This window comes from Ctenocephalides felis, unplaced genomic scaffold, assembly GCF_003426905.1.
Source record: "Ctenocephalides felis isolate EL2017-DRISC unplaced genomic scaffold, ASM342690v1 CF-g0.4_SCAFFOLD_00845, whole genome shotgun sequence".
Taxonomy (NCBI): domain Eukaryota; kingdom Metazoa; phylum Arthropoda; class Insecta; order Siphonaptera; family Pulicidae; genus Ctenocephalides; species Ctenocephalides felis.
The window spans coordinates 46,518,995-46,533,740 of record NW_020536999.1 but is presented as its reverse complement, the minus strand read 5'-3'; the positions used below and the strand labels follow the sequence as shown (position 1 = coordinate 46,533,740).

General features: G+C 29.5%; 1 protein-coding gene across 1 annotated transcript in view; it reads right to left on the bottom strand.

Annotated features, from left to right (window-relative positions):
* Positions 1-14,746, bottom strand: part of LOC113384266 (sodium channel protein 60E-like) — a gene marked incomplete at its 5' end in the record, with an annotated part of 69,618 nt that overhangs the window by 22,479 nt on the left and 32,393 nt on the right. The window contains 2 exons of the mRNA XM_026622093.1: positions 4,803-5,233; positions 7,291-7,511. Of these exons, the coding sequence (XP_026477878.1) occupies positions 4,803-5,233; positions 7,291-7,511 (652 nt within the window). The remainder of the gene's footprint in view (positions 1-4,802; positions 5,234-7,290; positions 7,512-14,746) is intronic.

Genomic DNA, 14,746 nt, shown 5'->3' with positions numbered 1-14,746 from the left:
ACCACCTAGAGAGACTATTGCATTGCATTCGGCAAAATGGTTGGTTTTCATAGTTGGTCGATAAGTGGGGTTCATAGATTACGCTGTCGATTCTTTTTGAGTACTATCGACGTAAAAGATCGATATTGGCAAACATATCGAGCTAAAAAATCGATACCAAAAGTACTCACTATCGACCGCAAAGTATCGATATTTACTCAGTACTCGATATTTCGTTCTAACACTAATCGTGACTACCAACCCATACGATTTTTCAACGATACCTGTAACATAACATTTATATTTTATTAGATGAATTGTCCTTATATTTTTCAACGAAAGAAAAAAAAAAAGAAAAGAAATTCAACGAAAAGTTCATTAGTCTGCTCAAGTTAATGTATATAATATTTTATATCATAGGTGAATGTTTTTAATCAATTATTGAAACCAGTTAAAATTTCTAAATGAATTCAAGTATCATAATAAATTAGTATATTAATAACTAGAATATTATTATTAATTAGAATAATTTTTATAAGATATTTAGCATAAAGTGTAAAGAAAAATAATCACTGCAGAGAGATCGATGGTCAAAAAGTCTAACAAAAGAAGCAAACGAAATTGCTATCATAATATTAAACAACAAAAGTAGTTTAAAGCAATTTCCATATTCAATTTTTTGGGAGTGTTGCTGAACATAGTCCGATAGTGGTTTATTTGATACCTATGCGTTATTTGTTTTGATATAATTGATTTGGTTTTCACAATATAATTGCTCAAAGTCAAATTGGATCTTCATGTCCTGTCCTACCCTATATATAATATTTTAACTAATTAAATTTACAATTTATTAATAAATTGACATAAAAACGTGTTACCTCGATATATGATTTAATTTTCTTTAAATTCAGAAAATATGTATTTAACAGTTTCAATATAACCGATAGTTAAAATATTTAATATGTATTCTGACCATGCAATTAGATATCATAAATCTGTATTTGTTTTGTATATAAAAGTTTTACTTCAATTCAAGTTTTTTGTTTTAATTCACGCATATTAGAGTATATTACATTATTTATATCTCTTATATTTATGGAGTTCAGAAATATCAAACCTTTTTAATTATATGTTAATATGCACTTTTACTGCGCTGTATTCAAAATATTTTTCTTCAATAGAGTTTTGCTTACGACAGAAAATATTACGAACCTAATAAAAATCGGCGAGGCACGCATGATTTATTGTTGCAAGATCCGATATTCTTGTATAAATCTTGCACGTTCAATTATAAATAATTACGATAAATTTGTTAACTGTATTCGTTTTGAGCTTGTTTTTTTGTATAGAAGTTTTTCTTCAATTCATTTTTTTTGTTTTTATTCACGTATATTAGAGTATATTACAATATTTATACTTCTTATATTTTTAGAGTTCATAAATATCAAATCTTAATTATTTGCTAATATGCACTTTTACTGCGCCGTATTCAGAATATTTTTCTTCAATACAGTTTTGCATATCAAAGAAAATACCATGAACCTAATAAAAATCAGCGAAGTACGAATGATTTATAGTTTCAAGATCCGATTTTCTTGTATAAATTTTGCACGTTCAATTATGAATAATTGGGATAAATTTGTTAACTGTATTCGTTTTGAGCTTGTTTTGTATATAGAAGTTTTTCTTCAATTCATTTTTTTTGTTTTTATTCACGTATATTAGAGTATATTACAATATTTATACTTCTTATATTTTTGGAGTTCATAAATATCAAACCTTATCAATTATTTGCTAATATGCACATTTACTGCGCTGTATTCAGAATATTTTTCTTCAATACAGTTTTGCATATCACAGAAAATACAATGGACCTAATAAAAATCGACGAAGTACGTATGATTTATTGTTGCAAGATCCGATTTTCTTGTATAAATCTTGTACGTTTAATTATGAATAATTGCGATAAATTTGCTAACTGTATTCGTTTTGAGCTTGTTTTGTATATAGAAGTTTTTGTTCAATTCAATTTTTTTTGTTTTTATTCACATACATTACAATATTTATACTACTTATATTTATGGAGTTCATAAATATCAAACCTTATCACAATTATTTGCTAATATAATATAATAAAATATAATGCACTTTTACTGCGTTGTATTCAAAACATTTTTCTTCAATACAGTTTTGCATATCACAGAAAATACCATGAACCTAATAAAAATCGACGAAGTACATATAATTTATTGTTACAGGATCCGATTTTCTTGTATAAATCTTGCACGTTCAATTATGAATAATTACGATAAATTTGTCAACGACGATACAATCGATGGCGCATGTTAATCACGCAAGAAGGGCGTCGGGCGCCGCGCGTCTCTCGAACGATAACTCCTTCGCCTTCGCAGGCGTCCGCTTATCGCTACTGTAGAAGTACTTATTGCTAATCGCTTAATAAGAACATCAAGACCCGGACGACTGAATCGCGCCGTGTTCGAAGGTATTAGAAGGATTATACCTTGAAATATCTCGAATATCCTTAACAATATAGAAGAGATGGTTTTTCTAAGATATTAAGGCTGGATTATTATATCGACATTAAATTCTGATTTGTGTTACGAATTAACGGCTTATATACATGCCAACTTGTGTTATATAATCTGAGAATGATTGCGAAAACAATTAAATTGTTTCGGACAGTATTTTAAGTCAAATAAGAATCACAAGCAAGAACACTTTGCGCGTTTTGCACAAACATTTGTTTGATTTGTATTTATTTGAAAACGTCTCAGTGGTGGCGTAATCGTTTAGGACATAGCCAACTAGTCCGGGGTTCGATGGTTCGATTACCACCACCGCCAAATTCCGACATCAGGCAGCTTTGATGTCAAACTTCCACTTGAGGTTATAGATCTCAACATATTTTCAAGGGAAAATAGTCTCTGATGTACATAGCTGCAACATTCTATTATATGACAACAATTAGACGTAAGAGCTAATATGAAGCCCACAAATAAGAGAATGGTATGCTGATGGGTTACCTCTCATCAAACATTAGGTGAGATCTTCTACTAACAGTTTATAGGTAAAGTAGTTGTTCGAGCCTCACAAATTTTATTAATCCATCTTCCTCTACCTGACATAATAAAATAATTTCCTACCCTAGTATAGGCACTAAGCTAGTTATAAGAAATTTTTCATTCTGTACTTATACCTTGGCCCGATCACACCTTATACAACTAACTAAAATTAAATACAAATGATTACTGAACTAGTTATTATTTTCCTTTCAGTTGTTTGCTATTTTATGTTTGATATAGCTTTTTTGATAATTAATTATATCTGGTCCTTCGGGGTAGTAAAGTGTCCGTGTATAGTGATTTTTAATTGACTTTTTTTTAACAAACATTGCGTCGGACATGTAAAGTTAAGTATTTCTGTTGCTGTTGAAACAATGCATGATAATTTAATACATTTAACTTGTGATGCACATTTTTCTGCATAGTGTGCATCGCCATTTATCAATTTTATATGCAAATTCATAAAACTTCGTATATACTTACATATACATACAAAAATGGACTAACTAATATTTCTATGCAATACTACTACGGTCATTAAAACTTCTTTTATAATATAACCAGTTTTTAATTTATATATCAGGTATTCAAAGAATGTGGTTTATAAATTAAGATATTACGGAGAAAATCTCGGATAAAATATAAATGTTTTATTACTATTAGATAGAGCATTTTATACATAAAACTCCAAAATGTGAAAATGGTCAAATAACAATGTTGCCATAAGTGCAACTATCTGTGATCACTTTGATAACACACGCGTGAAGTCTAACTAAAGTAATATTCTGACGTTTGTGCCATTGGGAGGTTAGATTTTTTGTGTGAAACGTTCGATTGTATTAAATACATAGTTTTTCAGCAGATCGTGTTGATAATCACAAAAAATAATCAACAATTGAAAAACTCATACGATTATTCAACAAAATTGACCTTTAACATAACATTTATATTTTATTCCAAAAATGGCCCCTACATTTTATTCAAGAACTTTATCAGTATGATCATGTAATAGTTAATATTTTATGTGATTGCAGAATGTTTTCGATCAATTATTGAAAGTATTTTAAATTTCTAAATAAATTCAAGCATTGTTATAAATTAGGATAACAATAACTAGAATATTATTATTAATTCGAATAATTTTTATAAGAAATTTAGGATGGAGTGTAAAAGAAAATAATCACTACAGACAGGTCAAAAGCTAACGGAATTTTTACCATAATATTATACAAAGTCCACCTTCAAAAACTAGTTTAAAGCAATAAAATTTCCATTATTCAATCATCATTTTGTTCGATAAATATCTCTTTCACCATCAACTGTTTTTATACCCTTTTTAACTAGAACATTTTATCGTGTTTTTATGTCCCAGTTTTAAATTTTTATTGTTATTTTTTATTATGCAGAGCATTGAAAAGTATTATAAATTCATTACGCGTATGATAGGTAAAGCTGCGATTAATACTTTGAGGGATACATTTTAATACCGTTTGTTTCCAAATCGATATACAACTGGCATGCAATATTAAATATTTAAAAAATAATGCATACTATATGTTTTTCAATTGTTTTTAAATGTTTCACTATTGAGATTTTCAGTATTGAAATCAAAACAATAATTTAATAAAAAGCATTTCATCAATTTGATTTAACGAGGCTTGCAGTAAAAAATTAATATCATTTAACAAATAAAAAATAAAGTAATATTTTTCTATTTGTAAATTATAACAAAGCACTTACCATATTATAAACGTTCTCCCAATAATCCAGAGTTATCAATTGAAATGTGGTCAACATCGACCACATGAAATTATCAAAATTCGTATATCCATTATTAGGATTTTCTCCCACGCACAAACACGTATAATTGCCAGGGCAGTGCCGCGCCCCGGTTAGATTTCCGCACAATATGGGTTCATCTTCTTCATCCAATAACCAATTTTCTGGACTCCACGTCCAATTGTGCCACGCCTTGTCCAGGCTTATATTACCGTAAATTTCTGGTGAATAGAATAATTCAGGCGGATCGAGAACGCATTTGTTCCTCAATTCACCCATGTAAACTTGCAAGGCAAAAAGCGCGAAGACCATGAGACAGAATATTGTCAGTGTCATTACTTCGGCGAGCTGCTTGAAGGAGTGGAGAAGCGCGTTTATGATTGTCTTCAGCCCTGGAAAACGATATCGGTAGTGGATATCATTATTAAATATAACTTTGTTATGAAATTCTGCACATCACATTAGGGGGCGTCCATTAATCACGTGAGGTTTTTAGGGGTAGGGGGAGTTTGACAAAAAATCACGAAATATCACGTGAGGGAGGGAGGGGTATAGCAAGATATCGCGTGTATTTTTTTTTTTTTTATATTTTTTATAAAAAAGTTCAAACATTTTCAAAAAAAAACATAAATTTTACAGTTTTTTCACGTAGCTAAAAATACACGTGATATTTGGAGAGGGAGGGTGGGTAATTTTGAATATCACCAAATATCACCAAGGAGGAGGGGGGGTCTAAAAATCCTCAAAAACTCGCTCACGTGATTAATGGACGCCCCTTATATGAAATTGAAAGTGAATTTCAGTTGAAGATAAGAGAAGAATCTAATAAGATTAAAATAATTTTCTTATTGGTATTTTGTATTGATATACAATGGTAAAATGACTTTTCTTAATGTTAATTTAGTATTCTCATTAAAGCCCAATATAAATTTTCTTGTCTTTGCAATATTTTTATGCCAACCTATTATAATTCTTAACGTTTGATCCACATACATGTATTACATACAAATATCAAAAATATCTAATTTTCTAATAACGATTTATAAATTACAGAGCAAATGGTAAATAAATAAATTTAATAATACTAGATATAACCACTTTCCTAAAGAGCGCTTTTTGCAGGACTGTCACTTATGTACAAAAAAGCGTACCCCTTCGCCCTCTTCCTGAAAAGAGCTTTTTGCTGGAATGTCACTTATGAACGAAAAAGCGTGACCAAGCACAACGACTAAGATATTTCTATCATTATCAACAAAAATGTGTTGAAAAATTAAGATTTATGATTCTAATGAAGTAGAAATTACAATAAAAAACAAGAATTCTCCATAGTTCATCTAATAGTGATATTTCTTAAAACAAAGAGAGATACGACATGTCGTCGATGGACGACACTCGTATATACAGGTACTTAAGTAATTGTCTTTCATGGATGACACATGTTGCTAAAGGGTTAAAGTTAATGATAGTTGTTCATATACTGACAGGATAAAAATCTTTTTTCTTTGAAGAAATTTTAATAAAGTAAAAATTACTGACAAAACTCTAATAGTTAATCCTTAGCATTTCATACTAAAATCAATTACACAATTTTCCAGTTCTCTAAAATATTGCAAAAATTGAACTATTAAGTGGGTATTCTAGTGTAGAGCGATGAATTTTAGGTCATTTTCAAAGTGTCGTAAAAGAAAGCAATGCATGTTTTTACTATCTATTTTTTCACCACCTTGCTTATTCATATTATTAAAATACAAAACAAAAATTAAAAAATACAATTGTAAAAACTGGCAGCTGATAAAGTGTGTGGTCTCAAAAAATTGGCACCTCAGTCTTGACATGATTTCAGGCCTCCTAGCCATCGGAAATACCAAAAATAAAAAAATTATTAATCTACGATGATGTCGCAATCGCCCGAATTAGCGATGAGTAAAAAGATTTTTTTTACAAATTGGCGACTGTTTGAAAAAAAAGTGTTTTTTTTTGGAGATTTTTGAGTTTTTTAAAAATAGTAAAAACTGGAATTTGTGGATAATCCTAGTTCGGGCTATAGATAGCTCTATAAATAAGACTCTCTGAACATTTCAAGTAAATCGGTCGATTAAAACTCGAGAAATCGTGTCAACAGTACTGAAAAAGTTATGAGAAAAACGCATTTAAAGATTTTAAGCCAAATCAGTATGGAGACCGAGTCAGTAAAATGCCTATATCTCCGAAAATAATTCAAATTTTCAGAAACCTTCTCGTACCCATATCCTTAGATAGTTAAACTTTAAAAATATAAAATAAAAAAAACAATTATTTTGAATTTTTACACTAGAATACCCCCTTAATTTTATCTAAGAAATCAGAATAATGTTTCCTGATAAACATTTCAAAATTGTATATTATACAAAATAAAATAAATATGCTTTACTATGGTAAGCGAATGTTCTCAAGGTATCCAATTACATACCAGGCATTATGGAGACGGTTTTTAGTGCTCGAAGTACCCTGAATGTCCGCAACCCGGCCAGATTTCCCATATCGAGGCCTATGGTCGCATAACCCGATGTGATGACTACAAAATCCAGCCAGTTCCAAGGGTTCCGAAGGTACGTATATTTGTTCAGGATAAAACCCTTGGCCACCGACTTGATCAGCATTTCGGCGGTGTAGATCGCGAGAAATATGTACCTGAAACAATACCGAAGTTAACGACTTGGATAAGGATAATAGAATATTTAATCGAATTAAAATAGCAAAAACATGAAGTAAATGATGTAACGTTATTCTTTCCCTCTATAATCTAAGTCGATATCACATCCCGATTATTTCTAATATTTTCTGTTTAAATTGAACACAACTTTAGACATAAAATTAATAATTTCTTCATAAGTGATCTTTATGTCTGTTCCTTTTATATTAATCTTTTTTCTAAGGTTATTAAGGTTTTTTACACTTGCGTGATAGATAGCGATCGCATATTGTGTGTTTAATGATAATGATGTTAGTTAGCCAAAGGGCCAATTTGGTTATAAACGAATATATACACGCACGTAGGTATAATAATTTATACACATACACATATATATATATATATATATATATACAGGGTGTCTCAGAACTCAACATCAAGCCGAAAAGGGGTGATAGTATTGATCGTAATTATCGCGTATAAAATTATAAAAAAAAAATCTCACGTAGTTTGAAAATTTTGATCTTTTCAGAGCATCCTAGAACTTCGGTGAAAATTTAACTAATTTTTGGTAATTGTGGTTAATTTTTATTGATTTTGTTTATTTAAGCATTGAATCCGTATTCCTAAATTCTAGAAACAATTCTAGAGCAATAAAAAAAAAAATGTCACAATCACCTCAAGTTTTCAAGAGCTACGACTTTTTTTTTAAACTATGAATTTAAAATTTTTCAAAAATGGTTATCTTTGAGAGGCCCTCCTTTAGCAAAAACCATGTTATTTTTAGGTTTTCACTTTTTATTCGATTTTTTTAAATTATGAATCTATCAAGTATTTCACCATTTTACAACTTGGGACAACTTTTGGTAAAAGCTAACACACTTTAGTGATTTTTTTTAAAGAGGGGCCTCTAAAAGGCGACCAATTTTGAAAATCTTAAATTCATAGATCAACAAAAACTTTTAATTCTTAAAAAGTTGGAATAATAGTGTCATTAATATTGAGCATGGTCCTAGAATTGTTTTATAGACCTATACAGATGCAAAGCTTAAAGCAAAGGAACAAAATTAAGAATAATTATCCACAATAACCACATTTTCTCGAAAGCTCTAGAGGTTTTACTTAAAAGCTCATAATTTTCAAACTACTTGAGAAATTTTTCAACTTCCCGTAGGGTAAGTTATAGTAATGGGCCAAAAATCGAAAATGAAAATCTTTACATATCTTCACGTTTTAGAGGTTTCTGAACATTTTGGCAAACCTCAGGAAAAATATATGTGTTTATGCGTATGTGTACGTATGTATGGATAAAATTTTTCGTCGACGTTTTCGGGAGTACCGCTCAACCGATTAGAATAATTAAAAAAACAATAGATTTCTATTGATAGAGAGATATGCTGATTAGTTTTTGGAAAAGGTTGGTCCAGCCTTTTTTGAGATATGAAACAAAGAATGCAGAAAATGGTAACTAGGTATCCGATTAGAATGATTTAAAAAACTTTCAATTCGCAATAAAAGGAGAAGTAATAAAATGATTCGTTTTTGATAAACAGAGGTGTAGCTGTTTCAAACATACGGAGCTAAATGTGTAAGATATGGCAGGTTTTGAGAGAATTTGTCTATAAAATACAAATAATAAAATTTACAGAAATTATAGTAATATATTTTAAAAAATTTGATAATTTTCGAATATTTTTATTACAGTATATTACAGTTCCACGAATTTGCCTCAAGGCACGATACCATACACCACCAGTTTATAATTTTAAGATGATATTTAGGTGGGAGGGAAAAACGTATCAAAAATATGAAGCTTTTGCAAAGCTTAGGAAAATAAACCACAGGCCCAAAGAAAAAGACCAATGAGTCCAAAACCAACGAAAGGTCACATTATAACTAAAACTATAGGTTGAGCTTAAAAGCTCCTAAATTTTTAAACTACTCGATATAATTTTATTCTACAATTTTTGACAATACTATCACCCCGTTTCGACTTGACATTGAGTTAAGGAATACCATGTAAATATAAACCATGAACAAGGGAAGGAAAAACGTATCAAAAATATGGAGCTTTCACACCTATCGTTGCAGAAGTATGACAAACAAAAATTAGACAAATATTTAAATTTTGCAATTTAATGAACAAGTAAGTTCTCATAAGTAAGTACTCATAAACTACTCGATATAATTTTATTCTACAATTTTTGACAATACTATCATCCCGTTTCGACTTGACGTTGAGTTAAGGAATACCATGTAAATATAAACCATGATCAAGGGAAGGAAAAACGTATCAAAAATATGAAGCTTTCACACCTATCGTTGCAGAAGTATGACAAACAAAAAATAGACAAATGTTTAAATTTTGCAATTTAATGAATAAGTAAGTTCTCATAAACTACTCGATATAATTTTATTCTACAATTTTTGACAATACTATCACCCCGTTTCGACTTCAGGTTGAGTTAAGGAATACCATGTAAATATAGACCATGAACAAGGGAAGGAAAAATGCATCAAAAATATGGAGCTTTCACACCTATCGTTGCGTAAGTGTGACAAACAAAAATTAGACAAATATTTAAATTTTGCAATTTAATGAACAAGTTAGTTCTCTTATAGATAATAAAGATGAATATTTTTTCTAAATTCTTTGGAAAGTATAAAGACTCGACTACCCTAGCGTCCTAATACTATACCATAAAACTATATTACTGTTTCCTCCATCTAATCAAACCAAACAAAAACATCGGAAAACAAATGTAATAACAGCAATGAATTATTGCCCGAGATGTATAAATTGTGCAACAAGCACTTACATCCATTACATGTCGGCGTGATGTTTTTGCCTGTGTCCCTGTGTCACGGTTGCGCGACAAGTACAAGTTCTCGTGCCGGTTGCGAGTTGCTCCGGGCACTCAGTTTTACGACAGATCAGCAAATATTTAATATCAAATGTAGAACTTTTCGAACACACAATAAATTCTACGAGCTTTGTTGGTGGAAATAACATGAGCGCAATTTGATTTTGCTGATAAAACATACAATTTGAACAAATAATTTGTTGTACACAATACATTTTCACTCAAATATTATTGTAGTTTTTGTTCAATAAATTTATGTTAAAATAAAAATAAAGCTATAAAAGATTAAGCAATAAATATATAGAGTAATTGATATATTTCAATCGATTTATACTATAGTACCAGTATAGCGGTGTACTGTTTGCCAATAAAATATCTCATTTATCATTTTTCTAATAATCTAATAAATAAAATCTAATAAAATATGCCCTGTGTAACGGGTGGTCCATTTAGTGGTCCTAGTGATCTAGTGATCTTGCGGTTTAAATATTTCTGTAAAGAAAACGTATAAAGTATTATACATCGTTAGAAAGGTCTCAAATTTTTTAGTTTTTTTTTATCTATCGCAACTTCGAATTCCGCACGGTGTGGCCTACAGGCAAGTTGCTATCAAGTTGCAAGTTTCGCGTGTTAAAAGGTCCACCACCAATATCTCAAAAACAAGTAAAATATGGAATTTTTTGACAACAATATTCGAAAGTAGAGGGCAAAAACTTTGCTTTGACTTTTGCAATGTCGCTATCAGGAGATAAACGAACATGTCTGAAAATTCATAAAAAAAGTTTTTTTTTTGATTATAAGTTTTTTTGGTTGTGACACTCTGTTGTTTAGTTTACGAGACCTAGATACAATTTTTATGTATACGCTATTTGTATTATAAGATGTATTTTATTTCAGAACAGTCTTTTTCGTGTAACCTATATAAAAGCTTGCATGTTGATAATGTAGAAAGAACCATCCTGAGCCTTAACTCTGGTATTGGTAAAAACATTAAAAAATAGTAAATAAAAATGTGAAAATAGTTAAAAAATTTATAAAAAACATATTAAACTACTAGTTATTCCAACTCTGTCGATAAATATTTCTGAAGAAATACCAAATCGGGAAAATATATACTATATTGTCCATGTAACAAAATCTGCAATGAAATTAATATTTTGCATTGATTGAATATTGTAGCTATTAACTCGACAAATCTCTTCAAAATTAAAAATAGGACAATGGCTTTGCTTGCCTTCTGACTGTCCTATTTTACCCCGCATATGGAATAAAGTTCGACTGATAACAAATTTTAGAAAAATAATTAATTTTAGAAAAGAACACATTTCTATTTTTATAAATTAACTAGGAGTTTTACTGAACATACTTATATAGTTGTTTATTGGATATATGTTATGTGTTGTAATGTAGTTTCTTTGGTTTAGCTTTAGACAGTATAATCACTTAAACTCAAATTGAACCATTGTGCCCCGCTCTACCCTACTTTATTTACCAAAATTGATATTGCTAGTATCAACCTATACCAATTTAGCTGTAAGGCTTCAAATAAGATTTTTTAAATAAATACAATTAAAAAATGAGCAGCATAACTAAAGAGCAACCATTTTTCTATTTCTATTCATTTTACAAATTTATATATTTTGTCATAAAAAATCAAACAAATTCTATAGTCACTCAGCTTCTTGAGACACCAACTTCAAGAAGAAGCTGCCCGAAGATAATACGGAGGACCCTTAGAACTATTATAACTCTATGTGAACAGAATAGTAGAATCACTTATTGAAGTGATTCTCGAAATATCAATATAATATTTATCAGATTAATTTATATGTGTGTTTGAAAGTGTGTGTGTATGTGCGCGAGTGAATGACATAATATAATATAAGCCAAATAGCTCATAGAATTGTTATGTACTCTGATTGCTATTGAAAATAAAATTAAAAAAAAATATTTTGTCTATTATATATTTCTAAGTATATATGTTTTTATAGAGTAATCTAAATTAGGTAAATTTTTTAAAGCAAATTTTACGGATATAAATTGACGAAGTTACGATGTTGACTTATTTTAAATTTTAATTTTTTTAATCATACATTCAACTTTAAACTTAATCATAGCGTATAATTAAAAACATATGCATTCAATGTATGCATTTGAAAAGCTCATATTTGTACAAAGCAACAAAAGGCAACTCATATATATTTCATTCTGCATATGAAATTATATTTTTTGATAAAATAAGCACTGTAAGTGCATCATGGCAAATGCGCAATGCATTTTCATCCTTGCAAACTTAATTTAATTTAATTTGATTGAAAGCCATTCAATTTCATGCACAGAAACACAGGAATAATAATACAAATGGGTCCACGCCAACGCGGGCGCGGAGGCAACCCGTTTGCGACTGATTTGACTGTGTTGGCAGTAATAACACAAACTACGATCTTCAACATTCGAGAAGAAGGGATCACAATAATCACAGAGAAAGTTTGTTGCATATTGCTGCCAGAACTTGATTATTGTGTCTATGATATCAAGTAAGTGTTTATATAGCATCCCTTAAGTTTACGATAACATATCTCGCGGATGAACAACTTTTAATTAAGATTGTATCAGCGTATGTTACGAGCTTTATGAGATTGTTGTAAATTACTAAACGATGCTTATTCGCTAAACTAACTTATAATATAATTGCAAGGTATTTCTGAGTACAATATCAAGCATCGAGATATATATTGATAAATGATAGGTATTTAAGCGTCTTTAGGTAAGGTGACCATATGTTTTTTTTAAGTCAAATCCGGAACGGCAATTTTCAATTATGCTAATCCGGGACGTCGGGGGGGGGGGGGGTGGTGTTAGTCGTTTATATAACAAATACTATTCAAGAATACAATAAAAAAACAGTTTTTTAAAATGAATCTTTTTTTATCATAATTGCGGACTTTTATTAAGAGTTTTATACTTCGACTATTATATGCAATGCTTCTTTATCTATGATATTATATCTTATATTTTTCGATCCATATGTTCTATTATATTTTCTTCATAGTTAATTTGAAAAAGAATAGCATTTGGCAGTTTATTTTCTTATATTTTGTTAATTTAAATATTAATTTTCGGAAAACCGGGACAAAAATCAAAATCCGCGACAAATATTACTTTAAGGAAAATCCTGGACACAAGGTGGAAATCCGGCACGTATGATCACCTTACTTTAGGACTTAATGAAATATAGTTACATATTTAGTATTATGTAACTGTAAAAAATTAATTTTTATAGTAATCACAGCCATAATTAACAAAAAATTCTTTACAACTTTATATTTTTATTTATTTACAATTAATAATTTAATTGATGGTTCAATGGCGAACAATCTCAAACAACCAGAGAAAACTTAACATTTGCCTTGTAGCATAGAATAAAAAGAAACAACTAAAATCGATATGGCATTTTACCTGAACCATAAAACACTAGTGTTTGAATCTTAGTTTTGGTGAAAAATAATAATTCATTTATCGAGAAGTAGATACATATTTAAAACATTACACAATTTTTAAATTTTCAAAATTCATATCCAATTCATTATTTCATTAATACTAGGTATTTAAGCGTCTTTAGGTCTTAATAAAATATAATTTTCATATTTAGTATTATGTAACTGTGGTAAATCAAGTTTTATCTTAATCACAGACATAATTAAAAATAATCTTTGCAACTTTATATTTTTATTTATTTACAGATAATCAATTTAATTAATGGTTCAAAGGTGAGCAATATATAGCAAATATCTTAAGCTTTAATTTAATAGCTTAAATCTCTATGACATTTTACCTGCACCATAAAACACGAGTGTTTGAATCTCAGTTTTGGTAAAAAATTGGTAACTGGCTTATCGAAAAGTAGATACATATTCAAAACATTACACAATTTAGAAACTTTCAGAATCTACTACTAGTCCATATCTTGCACTTAAAATTTTAGAAATGTTAAACAATATATGGCGCTATTATTGTAAATCTTAGCTCTAGTAGACAGGCCACTGGATGTATCTACTAATTCGTAATCAACTTTATTTCATCTTATGCTTGTCAGCATTTTCTCAATTAATAATATATAGATTGCAGAATAAAATTGAATAAAAAAATGTAAATTTAAAATATTGAATATACAGGGAAGAGGGAAGGTTAAAAATGCTCTTCCCCAATACCTCAGAGAAGGTAGAAGATAATATAATCAGCCATCCCCTTAATTTTTATGATGTTGCTATCAGCAGATTAAACAGTCAATCAAGCCAAATTCATAATAAATTATTTTTGTTGATAGGTTTTTGGGTTCTTTAGTTTATGGCACCTGAATTCAATTTTTT